Here is a 25057-nt window from a genome sequence, read left to right as displayed (position 1 = left end):
ACTATCTCGACTTTGACCTTCGGTCAAGCGAGAAAGCGTCTGCCGGCTTCGCATGCGCAGGTCATAGAAGTGGGTTCTGCATGAAACGCCGTAGCCGCCGCGGTGGCTCAGTGGTTAGGGCGCTCGACTACTGATCCGGAGTTCCCGGGTTCGAACCCGACCGCGGCGGCTGCGTTTCTATGGAGGAAAAACGCTAAGGCGCCCTTGTGCTGTGCGATGTCAGTGCACGTTAAAGATCCCCAGGTGGTCGAAATTATTCCGGAGCCCTCCACTAAAGTGCGGTGAGGCGAAAGCCTTTAGCGCGGTGTTGCTGCGCGTGTCACTGATGTGTGGTTAAGATGGTAAGTGCACAGTTGTTTGTGAATCTTAAATGCTGGAGGCACTGGAGGACGTTTGAGAGGCATCCGTCTCATTCGACGCCTTTCTGCAAACACTCTCCAGCGTCCCAGACAAGTAGAACTACATATGCGGAAGTAGCGTAGTCGTTGTTAGCACGCTCGGCTGCGGAGCGGACGGATGGTGGCTCGAATCCCACCGTGCACGAATGTTTTCTTTCTTATCGAGTTGAATGTGACGGACGGACGGACACTGCGAGTATGAGCCATTACAGGCTTTCGCCTTAATATATTCCAGTCATCATTACTGGCAATGGAATAATGCAATGAAAGTGCGGTCGCAGTCGACATATGGGTGTCGTATGCTACTCGGCGGAGCACTCAAAGGTGCACCAGGATTTTTTAAATATGGAGCACTTTTTTCCCGCTGCACTGCAATAAAAAAAAAACTCTTTAAATAGAATTTCACACTGGAGGCCCTCCGTTATTCTTTATGGCATGTTTTTTCATATCGCCTTTAATTGAATAGCAGGGCAAAAAAAATTGTGGCTAATAATAATAATAATTGGTTTTTGAGGAAAGAAAATGGCGCAGTATCTGTCTCATATATCGTTGGACACCTGAACCACGCCGTAAGTGAAGGGATAAAGGAGGGAGTGAACGCTGCGAAGGTGGTTGGAAAAAAAAATGGTTTTTGGGGAAAGGAAACGGCGGGAAAGAGTTCCAAATAAAGAGAATTTGGTCCGCCATTCTCTGCAACTAATCACCGATGAAAGCGTGAAAAAACTGCCGTTTATGATTCTCAGGGTCATTTGTTTCGCATTCTGCGCTAGGTAGAGGCCGTTAAGCGCCCAAACGCGTTGATTTATAACCCCGCCGCACGTACCACGGTCGGCGCGCGCGCGCGCCACGGCCTCTTCTATTTCCAAACTTTCCGGCCGCTTCCGACGGTCGCGACTGTTCGCCGAGGTGCGCTCGGCTGACGCCTTTTTGCATCTTTCTGCCGCCTCGCCGCTGCTTCTCCATCTTCGAAGCCGCCGTCGCGCGCGCATGCCTCCAAGTCCGGAAGGACCTGGTCCTCAGGTCTGGAAGTCTGCCAGCAGACCGCCGCTACACGACTCGTCCCCGGGAGCCAAACAGAAACACGAAGCACAAACTCGTTTGCGGCCGCGGCGTTAGAGCCTTGACAGCTGCCTCATCCTACCCTCTCCCAGTGCGCGCTCCCCCTGTTCGCGGTGAAAAAATAGCAGAGCTATGCGCGAAGCGTCAGTGAGGTTCTAACCCCTGCCACAAACCGACCAGGAGCACGGACGTCACCCGACGGTGCCCGACAGTTTAGTTCGCGTACATCAGTTGCTACACTACGGTTCAACAGCCACACGTATGTCCGAAGCCGTATTTAGAAATTAACAGACTTAGCTGCTCTCTGTGGGCTGCATTGTGCAGCAGCTTTGCCAAAGTTTTTAAATAATATTCGTTCTAAAGTTTATATTTTTAAGCATAGGTGGCGCATCAATCTGTAAATAACAAAACGTTGACCATTTAGCGTTGTAGATTTAGGACTTAGTGTCCACGAAAGAAGCTTGGCAAACTAGTAAGTTCAAGAAGCAGTGACGACGGCGACGCCATCGCTGTGGCAGCGTGCCTCGCTTCCTCGCCTTCAAGCTCGTACCGCGGTCCGGGAGACTCTTTCTTTTTTTGAGTGCATGCGGGCGGTCCGCACGTTTCGGGCGCTGCGTGCTGCTGCTGCTGCTACCGTCGAGACGACTGCTGTCGCACGGTTGTTGGGAGCCAGACTGATACACCCCTCGATGCGAGCCCGAGGCGTCGTCAGCCCGGCGCGCTTTCTCAGGTCAGTTAAGATTGAGGGTGCCGCTGCGTCTAGTCTGATTGCGCGCGATTAGAACGACCGCGGCCGACGTCAACGCGTATGAATAGTAGTCGGGCGCCAAGTCGGCGTTGACAGTGGGCGCCGAGGGTCAGCCTGCGCGCGCAGTTTAGTCCGGTGACGTGTCTTTTCTAAAAAAAATACGGGGCGCCGCGGCCGCAGCAAGGATTTCTGGCGTCACGAGTTGTTGAGATTGCTCACTCGCGGAAATTGCAATTGCCAGTGCTGCGATCCTTCTAAAACTGTGGGTAGCGGTGCTGACGGGAAGCAGGACGGGTTAGACATGAGTCGCTTCGTCCCCGTCTCCCTGACGGTAGGAAAGGTGATTCGTGCGGTGCGTGCTGAGTTTTGATCCTCTTACTGCATTTGCGACCCAAGTGGAGTGCCGGTGAGAGATTTGTTTTACTTTCTTTGAACTTGAGTGCATTTAGGGACTTGAAAAGAACGGGGTACATTGTGGTGAGACGGTCTTTATTCCCAAGAGGTAGCAAGAGCAGGAGAAATTGTGATTTTTATTGAACTATCACCCCGTGTTTGGCCCCGTCAGAGTGTTCGGTGTCATCGGCCACGTGCCAGGATAGATAGTTCTGACAAAAATGAACGTGGTATACCATTGCGTTTGTATATGTAACTGCTGTATTCAGATCCGAGGAGGTGCTTATATTCGTATTACTGACGTATATTGTTGCTTTCCGTTACGTTTCCGTTACGTTACGTATAGGGTTGAACTCTGTTACGCTGTTTTCCTGCTATTTCACTTAGGTGTACAGAGAGCTCATTCGAATTGAAAAACAATGGCCATTATTTTTGAAACTCTGGAAGCTTAGATATTGGTTAGGTTCACAGGTCACCTTTTCCGACAATTCTATCTGCCGTTTTGTTTCTGGCTCCTTACTTTGGCATACGTCACCTGTCATATCGCCATTAGGCACACAAATCTTTGTTCCAGATGCGAGTGCACGACGGTCGACTGTTGAGTTTATAGCCTTATCAGATAAGCAGATAAGCCTATGGCGTGATCGACACTTTTTCGCTCACCCATGTAAAAATGAAAGCTTTTGGTAAACCACGCCTTTCTGTTCAGGTTACCCCGGTAACGAGCGGCGCAAGAGTGGTCCCCGATGTGGCTACTCCTGGTGGCCGCCTCGGGCGTAGCCTTTCTCGTGTTCCGCTGGCTCCTGGACAGATCTCGTCAGCCGAGGCGCGGCGATGCGGATTTGCCACCGGGACCGCGGGGACTACCCCTGATCGGCTACTCCCTGGGTCTTAAGCCTCTCGAACAGTTGGATGCGCTGGCCGAAGAGTATGGCCCCGTGTTCATGTTCCGCCTCCTGGGGAAGGACTATGTGCACCTGGGCTCTTACTCGGCCATTCGCGAAGCCTACGTCAAGCTGGGGGATTGCTTTGTCGGACGGCCGCGGGACTCCACAGCCATGGGCTTCCTCCTGGACCACCAAGGTACGTCGTAAATAAAGCCCAAGGAAGTATACAGACACCTAATTTTAATTCCACGTTAAAATTATCTGCAATGATCCGTAAGACATTCGAATACATGTATCATCGCGTGGTATTCGCCTACGGCGGCGAAATAATTTGTATTTGAATTTTAACTCTCATGCTGTTTCGATTAAACTTTCATCAAGCGAACGATGATTTCGACGTGTAAGGTCCGTCTAGGTCACGTAAGGCGTGAAAAAAAACAACTGATATAGCCGCCGATACTTCGTGGTTGCCATTCTGGCTCTTGGACGGCAGGCTTTAAACGAGTTAAAACAATGCATCAGCGAATATATTGCTGCTTTTTTTTATGTCTGATGTGAACTAAACCCGCCTTTCATCTCACAGCCATTGTTCGGTCGTTGAACCGAAATAGTTTGAGAGAATAAATTCAGTTATAAATTATTTAGCAGACTTAGGGGAATACCGAGGGGTTATCCATGTACACTAACGTATTACCCCATCATTACGAAAACATGCAAGTCAGAGATTTGGAGTCTATGCTCCTTTAATTCATTCCTTCGTTCGACAAGCCAAGGGTGCAGGGGCAAAGAATCCAGATCTATACTGATGAATTTGGCGACGGTGAATTGGAATGGTGCGATATGACATGACGTCGATATCGTGATACTCTGGCGGAAATTAAGAGAATGAAATGTACTTGTGCGCGCCTTGTAACGAAGAAGGCAGGACAAGTGTCGGGAACGGAAGGTTAACGGCAGAGAGACAGGGAAATTGCTGGGATATGGTGGGCGCGCCTATATGGCAGTACAGGACTCTTTCGCATTACAATTAAGTTACGAAACTTTCTATAGGGTCCATATATTGGCACTTCGAGTTGGCCAAAATGCGGGTGTTTACAGATTGTCCCGAAGCCCGTGGCCAATAACGTAAACAGTGTTCAAATTAAAAGCTTCTAGATTATTGGTAACAAACATCCGCAGATAAACAGTCAGGGAATAAATTAAGAGGTAAGGCCATTATCCTAGAAGGTATTGGTGAGCGCTAGCAAAATACAGAAAGGAACGAACACACATATATTAATGTGGACAGAGAGAAAAAAGAAAAATAATGTTGTCCAGCTCGCACTGCCTAAGATGAAGCGCTATCGAGGCCATTATCTTTCCCGAATATAATGACGACATATGGCGACATTTTTTATCGGCCACTTCCAGATGGCGCCACCAACCGTAAGCACCCGGATGGTATAAGCGCTCTAAGAATGGTCTTTGTCCTGCTAGTCCTGCAGTGAACGTAACCTGGCCGATGATGATGATGATGATGATGATGATGATGACGATGATCATGTGTGTTTAGGGATCTCAGAGAGCGAGGGTCACGAGTGGACGGAGCACCGGCGGTTCGTGTTGCACACACTGCGCGACTTCTGCTTCGGCAAGCTGAGCGTGCTCGACCGGGTCCAGGAGGCAGCGTACCGGCTCGTCGGCCGAGTGGCCGCACAAGGAGGACGGCCCTTCGACCCGGAGCCGCTGATCTTCGAGGCCGTGGTCGCCACCATGGCGGGTCTCCTGTTCGACGTCGACTACGACGAGGACGCCAGCGACGACGACAACGACGACGTGTGCCTCAAGGAAGACGTCCTCATCGAGTACAACAATGTGGCCGGTGGCGACAAGAGTCACGAGAAAGATGGCGGCGAACCGCCGTCTTCGCAGACGGACAAAATTCCGCCGCCGGCAGCAGACGACGCGAGGAAAGCAGACGATGACGCGAACACCAAGGAGGAGGTTGAAGAGGAAAGAGATCTGGCTCGGCTGGTGCGTCTTGTGGCGAGGGTGACGCCGCTGCTCAACAACGACGTCTTGCCGCAGCTTTGGACGTGGTGAGTGAACGATGGATGAAGTCGCGTGCGCGCTTGTGTATAGTGAAAGATGAGCGGACGCTTGCCAACTTTCTGTGTGCTCGTTCTAAGCGCAGTTTTTGTGCCCTGTGCCTTTCGCCAAGTTTCGCTCATTCACGTGGCGCTGGTGTCTAGCGGAACCGGAAGTTCAAAGACCTAGAGGAGGAGTTAAGAACGTATGGTTATAGTTGTGTTAGTGTAGTGCTGGGCGCTACCTGCCGTGCCATAAGTGTATGGACTCAGCGTTCTGGGAACACCGGGGCCCCGTTTCGGAGTTGCTACTCTGCTGCCCTTCGTTGCGTTTGCCTTGTTGTTTCTGCGTGATTTGAACCAGTGACAACTCGCGCCATATTTCTTGGTGCCGTGAAACTTGAGACAGCTTTGGTTGCACGCGCCAGATGTCACAGTCGCTGCCAGGAATCTGGGACAGCTGTTGAATGCAGTGCTATATGGCTGAACGAAAGCTGTCGATTGAACGCTGACCGCAGCTCTTGCCTGCTATGGACCACGCACATTCTGGCTACGCTTTGAACAGAAAGGAGTAAGAAGGGAGTAAGCTGTTCTCCAGTGCACACCCTTTTGCAAGACGGTGTACGCTAGAGGGCAGCTTACTCTCTTTTTACTCCCATATAGGTGTATTTGTGTTTACCGTGCAATAAACAGCTGTAAATGAGTGGAGGGGAGGAGGTTCCGTGACGTCACGTAGAGCGTACATGTGCGCCACGGCTGAGGGGTGAGGAAGAGTAAAAAAACCGGCGAAGAATTGGAAAAAAAGTTAATCGGAATTGAAATTGGGTGCGGCCTGATCTCGGTGACCAGAACCGACAATGCACTCACTCACCAGAACAGGATTTGGCCACCCTGGAGTAGTACTTGGCCACAACCTTCTATAAACAAACCAATCAACCCTCGACCATCAGTCACCAGCGGCTGCGGAGCAACTGACCATGGCGGCGGTCAGACCTGGGACGCAGCGGAAGGTGCTAAGAATCTCTGGCTCCGGACAGGCCGCCATTGGAATCTGAACCTGGCAGCGTTTAACGCTAGAACCTTACCTAGTACGAAAAGGGTTCAGCTTAAGTTAAGGACAACGCAGCGAGCCATGGAAAGGAAAATGATAGGTGTAACGTTAACAGATCGGAAGCGGGCAGAGTGGCTGAGGGATAAAAACGCGGGTCTATGACATCCTAGTCGAAATCAAGAGGAATAAATGGGCTTGGGCAGGGCATGTGATGCGAAGGCAAGATAACCGATGGTCCTTAAAGGGTAACAGGGTGGATTCCAAGAGAAGCCAAGCGTAGCATGGGGCGGCAGAAGGTTAGGTGGGCGTATGAGATTAAGAAATTTGCAGACATAGGGTGGGCGCAGCTGCCAAAGGACAGGGTTAATTGTAGAGACATATGAGATACCTTTGTCCTGCAGTAGGTGTAGTCAGACTGACAGTGATGATGATGATGAAATTGGAATGGCAGTTAATAATAATAATTGGTTTTAGGGGAAAGGAAATGGCGCAGTATCTGTCTCATATATCGTTGGACACCTGAACCGCGCCGTAAGGGAAGGGAAAAAGGAGGGAGTGAAAGAAGAAAGGAAGAAGAGGTGCCGTAGTGGAGGGCTCCGGAATAATTTCGACCACCTGGGGATCTTTAACGTGCACTGACATCGCACAGCACACGGGCGCCTTAGCGTTTTTCCTCCATCAAAACGCAGCCGCCGCGGTCGGGTTCGAACCCGGGAATAATAATAATTGGTTTTTTGGGGAAAGGAAATGGCGCAGTATCTGTCTCATATATCGTTGGACACCTGAACCGCGCCGTAAGGGAAGGGTAAAGGAGGGAATGAAAGAAGAAAGGAAGAGAGAGGTGTCGTAGTGGAGGGCTCCGGAATAATTTCGACCACCTGGGGATCTTTAACGTGCACTGACATCGCACAGCACACGGGCGTCTTAGCGTTTTTCCTGCATAAAAACGCAGCCGCCGCGGTCGGGTTCTCACTCGGGAACCCGGGAATGGCAGTTGAAAAATTTGGAATTAGGAGAATTGCGATTGGAATTTGAAATAGAACTTGAAGAATTGGAATATCAGTCATAGAATTGGAAAACATGTAATGAAATAATTTCGTGAAAGCGAAACTTAAATTGTCATCACTATTGTACTTTATCATCATTCTGGGGTGTTTTAATTACCTGCGTGCGGTGCACCTGGTTGTGACGTCACGGCCCTCTCGACCAGTGGGGAACTATCGTCCCACAGACACCGAGTTTCGCTTGTAACAAACCTAACGCTAACGCGTTGAAACCGGATCGAACCGGTTTCGCGCAGCGCCTCGCCGGTGGAGCTGAGCCCGGGCTTCTCGGAGCTGCAGCGGATCAAGCGCGAGCTGGACGACTTCCTGGAGCGGCAGATCGCCGAGCACGAGCCCAGCCTGGACGAGTCCCGCCTCAGGGACTACATGGACGTCTACCTGGACGAGCGCCGCAGGGCCATGGAGGAAGGGACGCTGCACAAGAGCACCTTCACCAGTACGTCTCGCATTTTTTAAAAAGCGAAACCTCTCTCATCATCATCATCATCATCATCATCATCATCATCATCATCATCATCATCATCAGCCTGACTATATATACACCCACCGCAGGGCAAATGACTTTCCCATGTCTCTCCAATTCTGTGCTTTGCCAGCTGCACCCACGGTTGAGGTGTCCAAGGATATACGAGACAGATACTGCGCCATTTCCTTCCCCCAAACCAATTATAATTATTATTATTATTATTATTATTATTATTATAATATTATTATTATTATTATTATTATTATTATTAATATTATTATTATTATTATTATTATCATCATCATCAGCTGCGCCCACCCTTGTTCTGCAAATTTCTTCCTCTCATCCGCCCACCTAACCTTCTGCCGCCCCCTGCTACGCTTGCCCTCTCTTGGAATCCACTCCATTACCCTTAAGGACCAGCGGTTATCTTGCCTTCGCATCACATGCCCTGTCCAAGTCCATTTCTTCCTCTTGATTTCGACTAGGATGTCACTAACCCGCGTTTGTTCCCTCTCCCACTCTGCCCTTTACTGCTCCCTTCCGTAGCTTGTTCGGCGTGTTTTGTCATCACGTGACTGTCATGACGTCACTACGGTCCAGCTGCGCCGTGCTGCCGTCGTTGCCGCGCTCGTGTTGCAGCGCTTGGGCCATAGCCTTCAATCGCTACACTCTTCGGTTAGTTCCTAATTAATTTATTAATTAATGTTATTGAATTTATGCAATTGTCAAGTCACGTGCTAACTTGCGACAGAGGTCCGGACCGATGACATATGCACCTTCAGTGGCGTGCTTTAAGGCGCCGCTGAGGTGTTCACCGAGATGTCGAGATCTGAGCTACTGCGCCCTTTCCTTTCGTCAACAACATTTCCTTTCCTCAGAACACATGCTTTCGCATTGCTCCACGTATGCAGACTTAAGTGCCCTCAGAATTTTCGCGCTGCCTTGACGAGGGATTATCTCGAATGTAGAGCGTTCCATAGCAGGATACAAGTCAAGAAAAAGGCGTATTTTCCCCGTCAAAGGAACACCTTCCTGAAGGCTGTGCGCTAAAAAAAAACGTTCACAGGAAAACAAGGAGGACAGACGACAGGAAAGAAGCGCTTCTTTCCTGTCGTCTGTCCTCCTTTTTTTTTCCTGTGAACGTTTTTTTTTTTAGCGCACAGCCTTCAGAAATGAATATGTACCAACTAGCCTGTCAGAAAGTCTTACTAAATCACAGGAACACCTTCCAGCCAATGGCGTCGGCTGACTCTCATGATCCTGCTAGCGTGAGCAGTGGGACAGTGCAGGGGGTGGCGTGACAGTGCAGCGAGGGGACTATCCCCCACAATGCACAGAGGGGACTGTTCCCTTTCATCTACTACTCCATGCATTGTCCGTTAGCAGTGTGATGAGAATCGACCGACGCCATTGGCTGGAAGGGAGTCCTTTGGCGAGGAAAAGCCCATTTTTTCTAGAATTGTATCCGGCTATAGCTGTCTTAACCTCGTTGTCATGGCCCCGTCCGCAGGCCTTCATCTTCTCCTTACGCGCCTGTCGACTGGTTCCAACTGGACCACTATCATTGCCGCGTGCAGACAGATGAGCGTTGGTAGATAAAGATTTAAAAGAAAAGATTGAATGAATAGCAACCGAAGCGATGACACCGGCTGCTGCAGCCATAGATCGATCCCCCACTACCCCCCCTGCCACATGGTATCCCGGTCGTAGAAGCTTATGTGGAAGCCATTGCTCATGAATTGTTAGCTTGCAATTAGTGCGGCGGCTGCGTTTTTACGGAGGAAAAGCGCTAAGGCGTCCGTGTGCTGTGCGATGTCAGTGCACGTTAAAGATCCCCAGGTGGTCGAAATTATTCCGAAGCCCACCACTACGGCACCTCTTTCTTCCTTTCTTCTTTCTTTCCTTCCTTTATCCGTTCCCTTACGGCGCGGTTCAGGTGTCCGCAGATATGTGAGAGATACTGCGTCATTTCCTTTCCCCAAAAACGAAATTTTCAATTTTTAATTTTTACAACCTAAATAGATCCGGAGTTCCCGGGTTCGAAACCGACCGCGGCGGCTGCGTTTTTATGGAGGAAAAACGCTAAGGCGCCCGTGTGCTGTGCGATGTCAGTGCACGTTAAAGATCCCCAGGTGGTCGAAATTATTCCGGAGCCCTCCACTATGACACCTCTTCCTTCCTTTCTTCTTTCACTCCCTCCCTTATCCCTTCCCTAACGGCGAGGTTCAGGTGTCCAACGATACATGAGACAGATACTGCGCCATTTCCTTTCCCCCCAAAAACCAATTATTAGTTTTCAATTTTTACAACCTAAATACTCTCTCATTAAATGGGGCGAGGTGAAAAATGATTGGTTATCAGGAAAGGAAAGGCGTGGTAACTGTCTCACGTACCTCGGTGGACACCTGAACCGCGCCGTGAGGGAAAAGAAGAAAGTGGGAGTGCAAGAGGAAACAGAAAATATGCCATTGTGTGAGGTCAACAACGACAACAACAATGACAACAGAAAATAGGTGCCGTAGTGGAGGGTTCCATAAGAATTAGCTGGGTGCCCATCCCGAGCACGACAATTACTGCGAGTCCTTTCCTTTCCTCACCATCTGCATTCTTTGGGGGGAGTAGACGCGCTGTAAAGCATGAGAAAAGAAAGGGTGGCATTGCAAGGGTGCAACCCACGTGTCCACCCTGAATGGCGCAGTAACTGCACCTTTCCTTTCTTGCTAACGGGCCTTTCTTCAGCGTCAGCCGTCAGGAGCGGTCGAAATCTGCTATCGTTTTCGCGGCCTTTCCCGAGCCAAAAGCGATGAAATGCTTAGGGTGTTTAAAAGGGGTGCGCCGTTTGCTGTGCACGATATGAAATCGTGCTCAACCAAGCGTTTCTTCGTGCACAGTGCTATGATTTGGCTCTTAAAGTTGCGGGGACTAGTGCTATCAATGGCGTTTCCTTGGGGGACCTGTAGGAGAGGATTGCAGGAAGGCGGCTGGCCTCAATGGCGGAACATTTTTCTCTTGGTATGCCTTAGGACTTGTATGGTACCTTTTTAATTGCCTCGACTTACATCCTTAGCGCCACGTCTACTTGTGAATGTCAATGAGTTTCACTCTTCAGTAACTTGTCGGGAAAAAAGAAAGGAAGAGAAAGGTGCCGTAGTGGAGGTCTCCGTAATAATTTCGATTACAGGTGCCGTAGTGGAGGGCTCCGTAATAATGAATTTGGGGCTGACACGCCGCCCTGCCGCGGTGGCTCAGTGGTTAGGGCACTCGACTACTGATCCGGAGTTACCGGGTTCGAACCCGACCGCGGCGGCTGCGTTTTTATGGAGGAAATACGCTAAGGCGCCCGTGTGCTGTGCGATGTCAGTGCACGTTAAAGATCCCCAGGTGGTCGAAATTATTCCGGAGCCCTCCACTACGGCAACTCTTCTTCCTTTCTTCTTTTATTCCCTCCTCTATCCCTTCCCTTACGGCGCGGTTCAGGTGTCCAACGATATATGAGAGAGATACTGCGCCATTTCCTTTCCCCCCAAAAGAACAATTATATTTATTGGCACGCCGGGGTTTGTTTCATTTCATTTATTATTTACTGAGGACGCATTGGTTTTTAACGGTGGATTGCGGTAAAAGCATCGGTATAAAATATGCAGTAGATAAAAAGATAAGTTGGCTCTTGAGGGCCTTACGTGCTGTGAATGCGAAAGCAGCCTTCGACCTAAAGGCCTTAGTCATAAAGGCATTTGACCTAAAGCTCTTTACCACAAAGGCCTTTGACTTAAAGGCCTTAAACCCGAAGGTATTTACCCTGAAGGCATTTACCTTGCAAGCCTTGATGCTAAAACCGTTGACCTAAAGGCTTTTATAATTGCCATTGTCATTAATGATTCTCATCATTATTTAGTAACGTCCTTTATCATTCCAAAATTATAACTATCACTAAATATTACTATAACTATCACTAACTTCTACTGTCTCGTCTAATGTCTTTGCTTCATTGCTTCTGATCACTCGTTACTCTTATGGTCTAGTGCTGAGGGCATGCGAGACCATGGGGACGTCATGAGGTTTCGGTACCATTTTTCTTGGTCAATGGCGCCGGGTTTAGTTGCTGATGCGCGATATAATGCCTTCGCATTAAAACTAAAGAACACAGCAGGCATGGCAATGACAATATCAGAATCCACAGAGGATCGTACCCAGATATTCTGGACAAGCACATTTTTCAACGGGAACTTCTTTATGAACGCAGATTTCTCGCCTATCGTAAGATTTCTTTATTACCATCAATACACCCGCGGATCTCCCCTCGGGAGGCCTGTAGTTTTGCCCCGCCGCGGTGGCTCAGTGGTTAGGGCGCTCGACTACTGATCCGGAGTTGCCGGGTTCGAACCCGACCGCGGCGGCTGCGTTTTTATGGAGGAAAAACGCTAAGGCGCCCGTGTGCTGTGCGATGTCAGTGCACGTTAAAGATCCCCAGGTGGTCGAAATTATTCCGGAGCCCTCCACTACGGCACCTATTCTTCCTTTCTTCTTTCACTCCCTCCTTTATCCCTTCCCTTACGGCGCGGTTCAGGTGTCCAAAGATATATGGGACAGATACTGCGCCATTTCCTTTCCCCAAAAAACCAATTATTATTATTATTAGGCCTGTAGTTTATTTTTCCTTTGCGTTTTTGCCATCATTAAGAACGTTCCCCATTGGTTTTCTATTGCAGCCTTAACTACTCGATGCGAGTGAAGGAAAAGGTTTTACTACCAACCGAAGTATGGAACCATTACCCTCCACATTTCCATACGATTATCCTAAATATTTCACAGTTGTCTCACAATTAAAATTGATGTCCAGGAATCCTGGACATGAGTAGAACACTATGGAAACACTGAGCGGAACACGCGCGTAGCTGCGGCCACGCTATCGCCGCTGTTACACTCTAAACAAGAATACGCCTAAAGGGGAGTAAAAACGTAGTAAACTTCCCTTTTTACTCCTTTCTGTTTCGATCGTCTCTGCTACCAATCCCGCGCCGCTCTCTCCTTGTCCGCGCGGTCGCTTGAAGGGCGCCACTTGCCTCTTTCTCCACCCATAGAAGCGAGCGACTGATCCCTTGTGGACTGTGTGCGCATGCGCAGTCCACCGACTCAAGACCATCTGCGTGGACCTGCTGGTGTCGGGCACGGCTAGCAGCGTGGCTCAGCTGTGCTGGGCGCTGAAGCTGCTGGCGCGTCACCCGCACTGCCAGCGCCGTTGCCAGGAGGAGATGGACGCCGTGCTGGGCTGCGCCGACCAGCTGGGCTCTGTGTTCAGCAAGGACAACCTGCCCTTCACCGAGGCGTGCCTGCTCGAGTGCGCCCGCTTCGCCAGCGTCCACACGGTGGCCGCGCCCAGGACCAGCCTCGGTGAGCCCGCTGACTGGCCGCGCGAGGATTGCGAAGAAATTGTGTATTCCTATGCATACAGCTATACGCACTCTAAACAGGAAGAAGTAAAGAGGGACTAAGCTGTCCTCTATAGCATTCCGCTTTATAACAGGAAGCGCTCCAGAGGACATCTTACTCCGTTTATACTCCCATATAGGCGTATTCGTGTTTAGAGTGTAGGAATCAAGCTAGCTTAATAAGCTATCAAGCTAGCGGTATATTGATAGCAAGCTACAGACTGTATAGCTAAGACCAGCTATACAGGTAGTCGATATCAAGAGCAAGAAGTGGGCGTGGGCGGGGCATGTAATGCGAAGGCAAGATAACCGCTGCTCCTTAAGGGTAATGGAGTGGATTCCAAGAGAAGGCAAGCATAGCAGCGGGGGGGCGGGGGGGGGGGGCAAGTTAGGTGGGCGGGTGAGATTAAGAAGTTTGCAGGAACACGGTGGCCGCAGCTTGCAAAGGGCAGGGTTAATGGAGAGACATGCAAAAGGCCTTAGCTCTGCAGTGGATGCAGTCAGGCTCATGATGATGATGATGATACAGCTTTACACAGCTTTGCTGAATCCCAAGCTGCAAATAAGACGAAGAAACGGCAATCAAGAGGGCATGTAATGCAAAGGAAATATAGCCGATGGTTCCATAGGGTAAGACAGTAGATGTCAAGAGAAGGGCAACGTATACCGGAGACGGGGCGACCGCAGCTGACGCAGGGCAGGGTTGTCTGGAGATAGGTTTCAGAGGTTTTTGCCCTCCAGCGCACGTAGCTAGGCTGCTGACGATAATGATGATGGAGGAACATGGAACATGGTATGGAGCTGGGACAATACGTTTCCTTGTGAGCAGTATAGTGCAGAGCTCGGAGACGTAGGGATGGACAAGACGCTGTATGCGGTTCGGCTCTCTGTCCTCCGGAGAGAAATGGGAAATGACGCCACTGGACAACTGTGAGGATTATATTTCGTAAGAAACGATCTGCCCCGCCGCGGTGGCTCAGTGGTTAGGGCGCCCGGCTACTGATCAGGAGTTCCCGGGTTCGAACCCGACCGCGGCGGCTGCGTTTTTATGGAGGAAAAACGCTAAGGCGCCCGTGTGCTGTGCGATGTCAGTGCACGTTAAAGATCCCCAGGTGGTCGAAATTATTCCGGAGCCCTCCACTACAGCACCTCATTCTTCTTTTCTTCTTTCACTCCCTCCTTTACCCTTCCCTTACGGCGCGGTTCAGGTGTCGGCCGAGATGTGAGACAGATACTGCTCCATTTCCTTTCCCCCAAAAAACAAATTATTATTATTAGAAACGATCTAGGCCCAGCACGCTTCGCGGTATCACAGGAGAATCGCATTATGCGCTGTTCTGCTGTAGATCTTGTGGTCATGCGCTGTCTCGGTTCATGAGCAGCGTTGGGCCAACGTTGGCCCTCGGTACGGTAGCAGGAAGTAGAGCAAGAATAATACTTTGGACCATGGGCATGAGCAGGGCATGTAATGCGAAGGCGAGAGAACCGATGGTGGTCACCGGTGACGGATTCCAAGAGAAGGCAAGCGTAACAGGCGGGACACAATGTTAGCCTGGAGAATGATATTGGGCAGTTTGCGGGGATACGGTGGCCGCGGCTGGCACAGGACCGGTGTTAACAATAGTGAAAACAGCGCTAAAGAAGAAGCCGGAAGGCGAAACGAGGAAGTGACAGGAAAGAGCGCTGACTGACAACTGAATTTATTGAGCGAAACTCGCGCAATATATAGGAAGGCAGTGGCAAATATAGTCAGATGCAGTCAACGTCACATGATGCAAAGAGCCAAAAAGCGATAAAAAACAAAACAAGGTGATAAAGCCAACAGTGAACTGAATCTCAAAAGGGGTGGTAACAAAAAGGAAACTACACTCAATGACTATACACAGTTAATGTCACATGGTGTAAAGAGCCATAAAAGCGATAAAACCACAACAGGGTGAAAAGGCTAAAAGTCCGCAGAAACTCAAAGGGATGGTAATAAAAAAAAAATACACGTTGACTTAAACAGTTACTCGTTTCGACTTCTGGCTTCTTCTTTAGCGCTGTTTTCACTATTGTCAGAATGGACCAACTAGCCCAGCAAAACGTTCTGCTAGACCGGTGTTAATTGGAAGGGTATGGGAGGGGCCTTTGCCCTACAGTAGAGCGTATTCAGGCTGACGGTGATAATGATGGTGACGACCTGGTGATGGCCTTTAGCGAGGACCCGGAGCCTCCTCTCTCCGTGACTCAGCCTCTGTTTTGTTCCGTCCATAATGCGTGGATGCAGGGCGTGCCAAAACGAGGCACACCAATAATAGACTTTATTTTGTTGTTATTCTTTGGTGTTTTTTTTTTTCAAGACAGTACTTTGCGTATTCTCTCGTTCTTTTAGAGGACAGTGTTGAAATGTCCTCTGCAGTGTGAGGGCCGCCCTCACTGTTCTCTCGATGCAAATGAAAAAAGCTAGCCGTTGCTTTTCTCGGCGAAAGCGAAGGCCGCGGCGCGCGCTTTAGCCCTGCCGTAGCAGCCTTGAAGGGGAGGGGAATCCTCCCAAGAACAGAGACGGCATTTTGCAATGTGCCGTATTCTGCGCGCCAACTAATAGCTGTGTCCTTAGGACGCGAAAACTCATCATTGCGACATTAGGATGACGCTGCCAGAGTGTACTGCTTGCTTATTGCGACAGTCGGCAGCACTGGGAAGTGAGAAAGGCATGAAGAAAGGCGGAAACACTGTCGAAGTAGTTCTCGCACCGCACGACAGGAGGCAGCAGCTGAAAATGAAGAGGATCGGATCTTGAGATGGGAAAAGGTTAAAGACTTTGTTCTTCAATTTCTGCTCAACGACATCGCAAAAGAAAAAAAAACTGTCCAGACACAACAACCTGTGCAGCTTTCACAACCACTGCTGCGGAATCACAATTGCCGCTTATACTGCTGCTGCAGCTATCAATATCACCTCTTCGCTTCGGGATAGACAGAAAGCGAAAAATCTATAAGTAGATTTTTGAAAAATTCTTCAGGCAGTTATCGCCGAAGGACGACACTTCTGAACGGAGTAAAATTGGGTGAAGTTGCAGTTATACTCCTTGTTTTTGTGACCGAAGTATTATGGCGGTTTCTGCTTACGCCGAGTTCAGAGGTAATTGTTTTAGTGAATTGGAGTTTAATCAGCGCGTAAGCGTTTTAAAAAGTCCCACGTGAGCTAAATTTTGCTTACGGTGCATATCAGGCACTCGCTCGCATGTCTGCACACGCGAACGAAGATTCTTTGGCCAGACGTTTATACTATATCTTCCACTCGTTAACGCTCGAACTCGGCTGGTTAAGCTGGTACGTGTCACGAATGTGCCAGCGGCTGCAAGCTAACGCGGAAGTGAATACCTCGCCAAGAAAAACTGGCCTTGATAAAGCGAAGTACAGGGTTAACCACGAGGGAACACAGGGCAGTCTCCGCACGCGTTCTGAATCCAGTCGGCTCTGTTCGAAGACACATCACCCGACAGATAGCTCTACACGCTATGCCCTTCTTGTTATGTATAAAGGTACTTTAAAAGCAAAGGAGATAAGGACGGGGCATCAACTCTGCATAAAAAATGGAAGGGGATTAAAGAAGAGCATCTAGTGTGGAGACAGATAAGGTTTTTTCTTTTCTTTTTAGATTAATAGCATTAGTGTCTATATATTCCGCAAAAATGGCGACATGTGTGCCGAAATTTGCTGATTGGTCGAGAGAGGTCACGTGACATTGTGGCGCCGTCAGGACCCGCCCACCGGGCCAGGTGGAAACCGGCCCGCTGGATCGTGAGCAACCTGCCCACTATGGCGTAGGGAAGCAAACCGATTATGCGACCTTCCGGCTAACCTTCCTCCTTCTCCTCCTCTGTGGCATGTGGGAATTAAATTAATGATTGGTAGAGGCCGCCACCGTCTGGAAGACGTTGAAGTAACGAGCGTCAACTGTTTCGTTTACTAGATGAAGAACGCGAAGAAGGACGCCCCGCTCGTCTCGAGAAACGGAATGCAATACCCTTTGAAACGGGGTGCATTGCCACCATCCTCGGCTACGCGTGCACGCACGCCGCCTAGCGGAACGATCGCCACCTAGCGCCATCTATCAGAGAAATTACGATGCACGTCTACCCATTGTCGAGTTGCACCCCCTCAAGGTACGTCCCACACGGAATTTGCTTCGTTTGGGGGGTCAAGGTGGGCCTAGAATTCGGCTTGCGGTGCGATATGGTAGCGCTTCAATTAGTAATTGCATGTATACAATGCTTACCTATTATTTAATTTTGGTTTTATTTCTATACCACAACTAATAGGTTTTATTTGCCTACCAAATTCGGTATACAACTGTCCCTGGATGGGTGCCCGTTGTTGTCGGAGTATATATAGCGGAACGAATGTGCGCATGTATAGCGGTCCCGTAATGGGGCAGTTTCGCTGCCCGTTTTAGGATATTTTTTGGTGTGGGGGGTGGGGGGAGTCTTCCACCATATTGGGCCGTGACATCATCATTGGCACGCGGCAGGTGGTTGTTTCTACAATGCTATTGTAGATGGGCGCTACAAGTCTCAATGCGAGATGCGCTGTTTTCTAGTTGCAGCCACAGATGGCGCTTTGATCTCAGGGTGGTAGGAGACCTAACGAAATCTCGAAATATGATGAGTAGTTGCTGTCACAGATGGCGCTGTGATCAAGGGTGTTAGCAGACCGCACGAAATCTCGAAACGTGATGAGTAAGAGCTAACGCTCTTAAAACACTGTGTGTGGCGCATATGCACTCAATCTCAATTTCAATCTCATCTGATGATTCAGCTGTGTGATCAAAGTGGGCCGCTTGTGTGCTGACGAGTGTCTCAGGAGGAACCCCTAAATGCGTAAGGCACCGTACATAAACGCTAAAGTAGCAACAACAGGAAGAAAGCATAGAGAGAAGAAATTAGAAAAAGAAAATAGGGGACACAGTAAAGGGGATGGGAAAGACGTAAGGAAAGGAGAAGGAAGGGGTTTGCAATGCACAGACGTGCAATTAAAAAAAAAACAGCACACTGATCCTGGTTTCCACGGATGCTCACATCTGTGAACGTATGTATACACTCACGCGCACTGTTCAGTTGCACCAGGTTTAATGTGCCTGAAACACACACACACACACACACACACACACACACACACACACACACACACACACACACACACACACACACACACACACACACACACACACACACACACACACACACACACACACACACACACACACACACACACACACACACACACACACACACACACACACACACACACACACACACACACACACACACACACACACACACACACACACACACAGAGAAATAGGCATAGAGAGAAAGAGAGAGAGGCATAATGCTGTCACACACGCACACACACATACAGATAGACACACACACACAGAGGGATCGACACGCATATCCGGGATGACTATCTTCTCTTTCCCACAGTTCAAGGCCTGTGCACGCAGTCGGCGGCAAGCGCCCGTGATTCCCAGTACAAGGTGCAAAATTAATGTCGACATCGCCGCGGCGTCCCGCGCGGGAGGGCCGTGCGCTCCTGATTATCCATTCGGCGGCTATCCCACGCTCAGCCCTTCTCCCCGGAGACCTTGGCCGCGGAGACAATAGCCGGCTCCGCTTTTGTTTGATTCTTCGCTACCCGCACAAACCCGCTTCGTTTCCGCGTTTGAACTTTCCCGCTCTCTCTATCTCTCTCTATTTGGTGCAGAGAGGCTCACGCATGCATACGTTGTTCCAGCACGTTCTTCTCCCACACGCGACCTGAATACGTGTGCCCTGCAACGCGAGGAAGGCATACGCTTCGTCTCGAAGATTGCTTTGTGTGCGTGGTGTGTGTACATCGGCCAACGACGCAGAAAGAGGCGCTTACCGTCTCTACCCTTGGGGTTTATTGTCGACCCGGAGAAAGGCACTGCTTCGTGCTTGAAAAGACGTGACCAGGCGACTCTGTTGTTCTGAGAAAGTATTACGTGCTTGTGTGATTGGTGTAACAGTGAGGCACACTGATGACGGCGAGCTCTTGCTTATTTTGTTATTTTTAAAGGTAGTGTTAGAATCCTCATCAGAAAAAAAAATGTCTCGTTGGTCATAAAATTCGCCCATTGGTCGGAGGGAAGTGACATCAACAGACCGGATAATTCTCATTGGTTAGAGGAAAGTGACGCAGACAGACCCGACAATTCCCGTTGGATGGATTGATGTGACGTCACCGGACCGGAAGGGACAACTATGCTTTCTTGTCGCCACCTCGAGACACTTGCAGGGGAACCTCTAACTACTTGCTAGATGAGCCGAATGAATTTCTAGTTATGTGCAGACAGACGTGTGGGGGTCCGCGAACGCCGAATGACACAAGGCATCAGCAGCCTCTAATGTTATTGCATTGCCAACACATTACGTAATTATTCTTGTTTTCTGCATACGCGCAAAAAAAAGAGGAATAGTGAACACTGGCGACCGGCACAGGATGCGTAAAGAACGGTCCGACACCATAAAGGGGGCTTTAAACGCACGGTCTGGCACGTGTTTCGTTGTAGGAAGGTCAGTTTCGTATTAGGGGGAGGTGTGCCCCAAATAACTTGTGGTACGAAGCACGGTGAAAAGGATAGTTTGTACGAGCTGAAAAAAAAAGAAGCAAGCAAAAAAGCTTAGAAACGTTCACAGCTGGAGTTAATTGCAGTCCCCTGATTCCGCGAACGGACAGCCATTACCGGAGCGTGCTTCTGAAAGGTACAAAGAGGGGCTGGGGATGGGGACCACTTAGAGCGACGGAAATGGTTCCAGGAAACGCGCTTCTCCCAAGTACTCTCAATGTGGTCGGTGAAGCCCACCTCCTCCTAACTGGAGGGCGTTGGCAGCACACTGGCCGATGATTTACTGATTTGCTGTTCTAATGCACTCTATGTCGGAATAAGAAGGGCCACTTTGTAGCATCATCATTACTTTGTCCCTTTGTGGTAATGCGGTAGCATTAAAAATCCTGCCAAAATGCGTTGTCGGTCATAAATGATTCTCCCATTGGCTGGAGGTAAGTGACGTCACCAGACAGGAAGTGACGTCACTTCTGGTAAGGGCACCAACAGCTGCTTGTGCTATCTTATTGCCAAACGCATAATGGAATAAGGTGTCCCTGTTCATTTCTCTTTTGTTTTCTGTTGCTTTTAAAGGGACTCTGAGGACGAACTGAAGTCGGTTTGTATTCGACAGATTACGGCACAGTGACGACATAGACGCTACTTTCACTGAAAACACACATACTATATATGTAGAGTCTGTTTTGGCCTTTTTGGTGCGGACTTCACAAGTTTGAATCGAGTGTTTGATTCAAATACAATTTTTCTCAACAATAATTGCGTCTTTTGCTGCTGAAAAAGCATCAACATACATTCCAAGGAAGTGAGATATAATCGATTTTCGCCGTGAACGGAAATTGGGTGTAGTCTTCCTCAGGCTTATAGTGTCCTTTAATGCCCAGAACGTTTATTCGTATGACAGATTTTATCTCGGCTGTGCGCCATATGCAGAGAATATGCCGTATGAAGTGATATATTCTCCGATTAACGCAAGCGTGAACGGAAATTGGAGCGTTGCAGCAACTGCAGCTTTTTTTTTGGGGGGGGGGGGGGGGGCGGGAAAGGGGGAGGGGGGAGTCACAACTTTTAAAATGAAGTGTCGATCGAAGCCAGTCGTCTCTTTTTTGTCTTCGTTTTACTTTACGCTCAATCTGTATCACTAAAAACAGCACGTTGCATTGGGGAGCAGAAAAAGTTGACAGCCTCGAATGCGATCACTGTGATGTGCTTCTCCACGCGACATGACTGTCATGCGGTGGAGCCATTTTAGCTGGCGTTTAGTCATTCATCACTTCAAGACTACAATTAAAGCAGCAGCCAACGAGGGACAGTGCACAACCAGGAGACACGACAGATAGTTTTAATTGCAATATGAACCAGCAAGCTCAGGTACAGATCAACCTGCTACCAGCGAAGGGGAGCACTTCAAAGGCTACAATTAAAGCAGCGGCCAACGAGGGACAGTACACAGCCAGGAGACACGACAGATCGTTTTAATTGCAATAGGAACCAACAAGCTCAGGTACAGATCAACCTGCTACCAGCGAGGCCACCCTCCCCATTTGCTGCTGTCATGCAGAGAAGCTAACCTAGCTGGCGTTTAGGCTGCCACCGTTACGGGGCTACTAATGGTTATATGCACTGCTATTGTGCGGTGAAGCCAATCCCAGGTGGTGCTTTGTCTGTCGGCACCATTTTGAGGTTTCCGTTAGCCGCAAGGCACAACTGTCATGCGGCGAAGCCAACCTTGCTGGTGTGGGGTTGAGCGCACGCGTTATGCTTGAGCATAGAACTACGGTTTCAGCGATGAGTACGCAAATGAATGTGCGTCCACCCCCCACCCCCCTTCCTCTTCTTTGCTTGCATGCACTGCAGAAGAGGCGACGGTGTGCGGCTTCCGCATGCCGCCGGGCTGCCGGGTGCTGGCCAACCTGTGGCTGGCGCACAGGGACACCGGCTTCTGGAAGGAGCCGCACCGCTTCGACCCGGCCCGCTTCCTGGCCGAGGACGGCAGACCCGAGAAGAAGGACGCCTTCCTGCCCTTCGGCCTGGGTGCGTAGAGCGCAGTCCGGTGGGACGTCCAGGACTTCAATCAATCAATCAATCAATCAATCAATCAATCAATCAATCAATCAATCAATCAATCAATCAATCAATCAGTCATTCAGTCATACAATAAATAAATAAATAAATAAATAAATAAATCAGTCAGTCAATAAATAAATAAATAAAGCAATCACTCAATCAGTCAGTCAATAAATAAATAAATAAATCAGTCAGTCAGTCAATCAATCAGTCAGTCAATGAATACATATATAAATAAATCAGTCAGTCAGTCAATAAATCAATAAATAAATCAATCAATCAGTCAGTCAATAAATAAATAAATCAACCAATCGATCAGTCAGTCAATAAATAAACAAATAAATAAATAAATCAACATATTTTATTTTGCACAAGCAAAAAGCAGTACAGGAAAGGCACTGAACGGTGCGCAGCGCTCTATGGGTCACTGCGCGTTCACGTGACACAGTTTGATTAGTGGACCCGTCTCGTGAAAAGAGCGAGGAGTTGTAGGAGCCTCACCGTGGGAAGGAGGGGGGGGGGGTGTGAATGTGTTGTTGGCCATAAAATTGTCCCAATGGTTGCAGGGAAGTCAGGTCATCAGCGTGAAAAATTCTCATTGGCGGGATAAAAGTGACGCCACCAGACCGGAAGCGAAGTCAGTTCTGCTAGAGCCATCAACGGCTTTTAATACTATCGCATTGCAAACAAGTAGATTAATAAGACGTCCTTGTGAATTTTTGTGGGTGAAAATTTTTTTTTTCTGAAAGGCGGGCAAGTTTTTATATATGCACGCTTAAAGCGACAGCGCCAAAACACGACAAACAGCAGAGAGTCACACAAACTTCCGCGATGTTATTTCAACTCTGTCTCTTGATGTTTTGGGTGCAATACCTTTTTTTTTTTTGCTCGCTGCTGTGTCAAGCAAGGGTACCTGTTAGGGTAAAAATGCCGTATCACGATCGTCTTTATGCCGTTCGGCTGATAGCAATGTCTAGGAGCGACTAAAGCTATAATGCTACGAGGAGAGTCACCCAGCGTCAATTAATTTTGTTTTGAATTAGTGTGGGCTTACAGTGGCTAGCGCAACCAGCCTCATGATATAAGGGATACAAGAATTGTCGTGACACCTCGTGGCATTGAGGAAAGGAAGCTGAGGAGAGAGAGAAAGCTTGGCGCCAGTCAGCCCAGCCTTCTCAAGACGTTCCCGTAGCGATTGACAAAACTCGGCTTTTGCGGAGCAAAGCCGTGGGAGAAGCCATGAGATACAGGCTGCGGATATCCTTTCTGCCCCACATGTCATTTTTTAACATGCAGCGAAATTTCAGTGGGCTAATGGTAATCCATTAACCATTAATTGATTCCATTATCCACTAGCCACTCACTTAGCAATGAATGGAGTGCCTCGCACCCTGCGGTCTATAGGAAGGACGCTCTTATGGAATGTTTAGAAGCAGTCGCTCAAAGTGTTCTAATTTGAACAAGCAGTTACAAAACAGAATCAAGATATCCTACAATTTTTGAAGGTTAGAAGCAGACCGAGGCGCCCCCTATGCCCCGGGTATTCAGTAGGAGTGTACCGTGACGCTTTTTCTTGATCGGTTATCGAAAATGAAAGGCGCGATAGCTGCCTCACTTTTGGAGGGACACCTCAACCACGCCGTGAGAGAACGGAGGAAGGTTGGAGTGCCGTAGTGGACGTCTCCGTAAATTATTTCGACCGCCTGAGGATATTTAACTTGCGATGACATCCCACAGCACGCGGGTGCCTTTTGCATTTCGCCTCCATCGAAACGCGGCCGAGGCGGCCGGGTTTCAACCTGGATACTCCAGCTCCATAGCCGACCGCTCTAATCACCGAGCCACCGTGGCGGGTACTTTTTCTTCCCCCACACCGTAGGCATGATTTGAGCAGCAGTGAGCCTTCCTTCGCACCTTCCCTTCTCTAACAGCGCGGTTGAGGTGTCCATCCAGAAGTGAGGCAGTTACTGCGCATTTCGTTTCACAGGTGCCTTCGTTTTGCAGTGTGCCAAATGATTATAACGATGATCAAAGAGCCCATGGCATAGCCGGCGTTGCAGTCGCTTAAACAAAGTCTTCTGCGATCACCGCTTGCAGGGAAGCGCGTGTGCATCGGAGAGTCGCTGGCCAAGACGGAGATGTTCGTCTTCGTGACGGAACTGCTGAAGAGGTTCACCCTTACCGTTCCCGAGGAGTTTGCGACGCAGGACCTCAACTTCCGGCCCGCGCAGGGCACACTGAGGTTCCCGGAGCCTTTTCGTCTAGTCGCCACGCCCAAGGTTCTTTCTACTTCTCTGTGAAATACTTGCGTGAAATATATCGTGTATATTCTGGTTGTCTCCGGTTCTTAAAGAACAAGTCTCGTGTCCTTTCTTAATAAGCATGCATTGCTCTTTTTATATCTTTAGTCGTCACGCAGCAGATGTATTTCTTATTCTCGACAATTTGTGATTTAAATGCGTACTGAGAGTCAATAAAGGAGCGAGCTCCACGACTGCCGAGGATGGCACTCTAGTCAATAGAAGTTAAATTGAAATTCGTGTTGTTGTTTTTTCGTATTTACTCATGTTTTTGCAGGCAGGAGGTTTTCTTGGTTCTGTGTCCAGGTATTCTGCTGATAAGATTATTCCTTTATGAGATATGATTCGACTGTCATCATATCGTCTTGTCTGGCTTTGCGAAATCAACCTGGTAATCTGCTCCTCAGTAGATTGTATGTGCAGCTGATTTCGTCTGCCTTCGCTTTTGCGCAGGTTCACCTTTGCGCGCATCTCTACACCGCATACCGTCTCT

General features: G+C 49.1%; 1 protein-coding gene across 4 annotated transcripts; it reads left to right on the top strand.

The window, feature by feature from the left end:
* The first annotated feature begins 1579 nt into the window (after positions 1-1579).
* On the top strand, positions 1580-24603 carry LOC144133326 (cytochrome P450 2J1-like). Of its 4 annotated transcripts, none has more exons than XM_077666323.1 (7): positions 1580-1716; positions 3308-3681; positions 5038-5563; positions 7903-8102; positions 13260-13526; positions 22055-22231; positions 24362-24603. In XM_077666323.1, the coding sequence occupies exons 2-7, from the start codon at positions 3345-3347 to the stop codon at positions 24562-24564; spliced, it is 1710 nt and encodes a 569-aa protein (XP_077522449.1). In that variant the 5' UTR covers positions 1580-1716; positions 3308-3344; the 3' UTR covers positions 24565-24603. The 4 variants fall into 4 exon arrangements, with proteins under 4 accessions (XP_077522449.1, XP_077522450.1, XP_077522448.1 ...); XM_077666324.1 differs by lacking the exon at positions 1580-1716 and adding an exon at positions 1846-1929; XM_077666322.1 differs by lacking the exon at positions 1580-1716 and adding an exon at positions 1948-2187.
* The last annotated feature ends 454 nt before the right edge of the window (positions 24604-25057 follow it).

This window comes from Amblyomma americanum, chromosome 5 (assembly GCF_052857255.1).
Source record: "Amblyomma americanum isolate KBUSLIRL-KWMA chromosome 5, ASM5285725v1, whole genome shotgun sequence".
In the NCBI taxonomy this organism is placed as follows: Eukaryota; Metazoa; Arthropoda; class Arachnida; order Ixodida; family Ixodidae; genus Amblyomma; species Amblyomma americanum.
The sequence above is the reverse complement of the archived record's forward strand: the minus strand, read 5'-3'. Positions and strand labels throughout refer to the sequence as shown.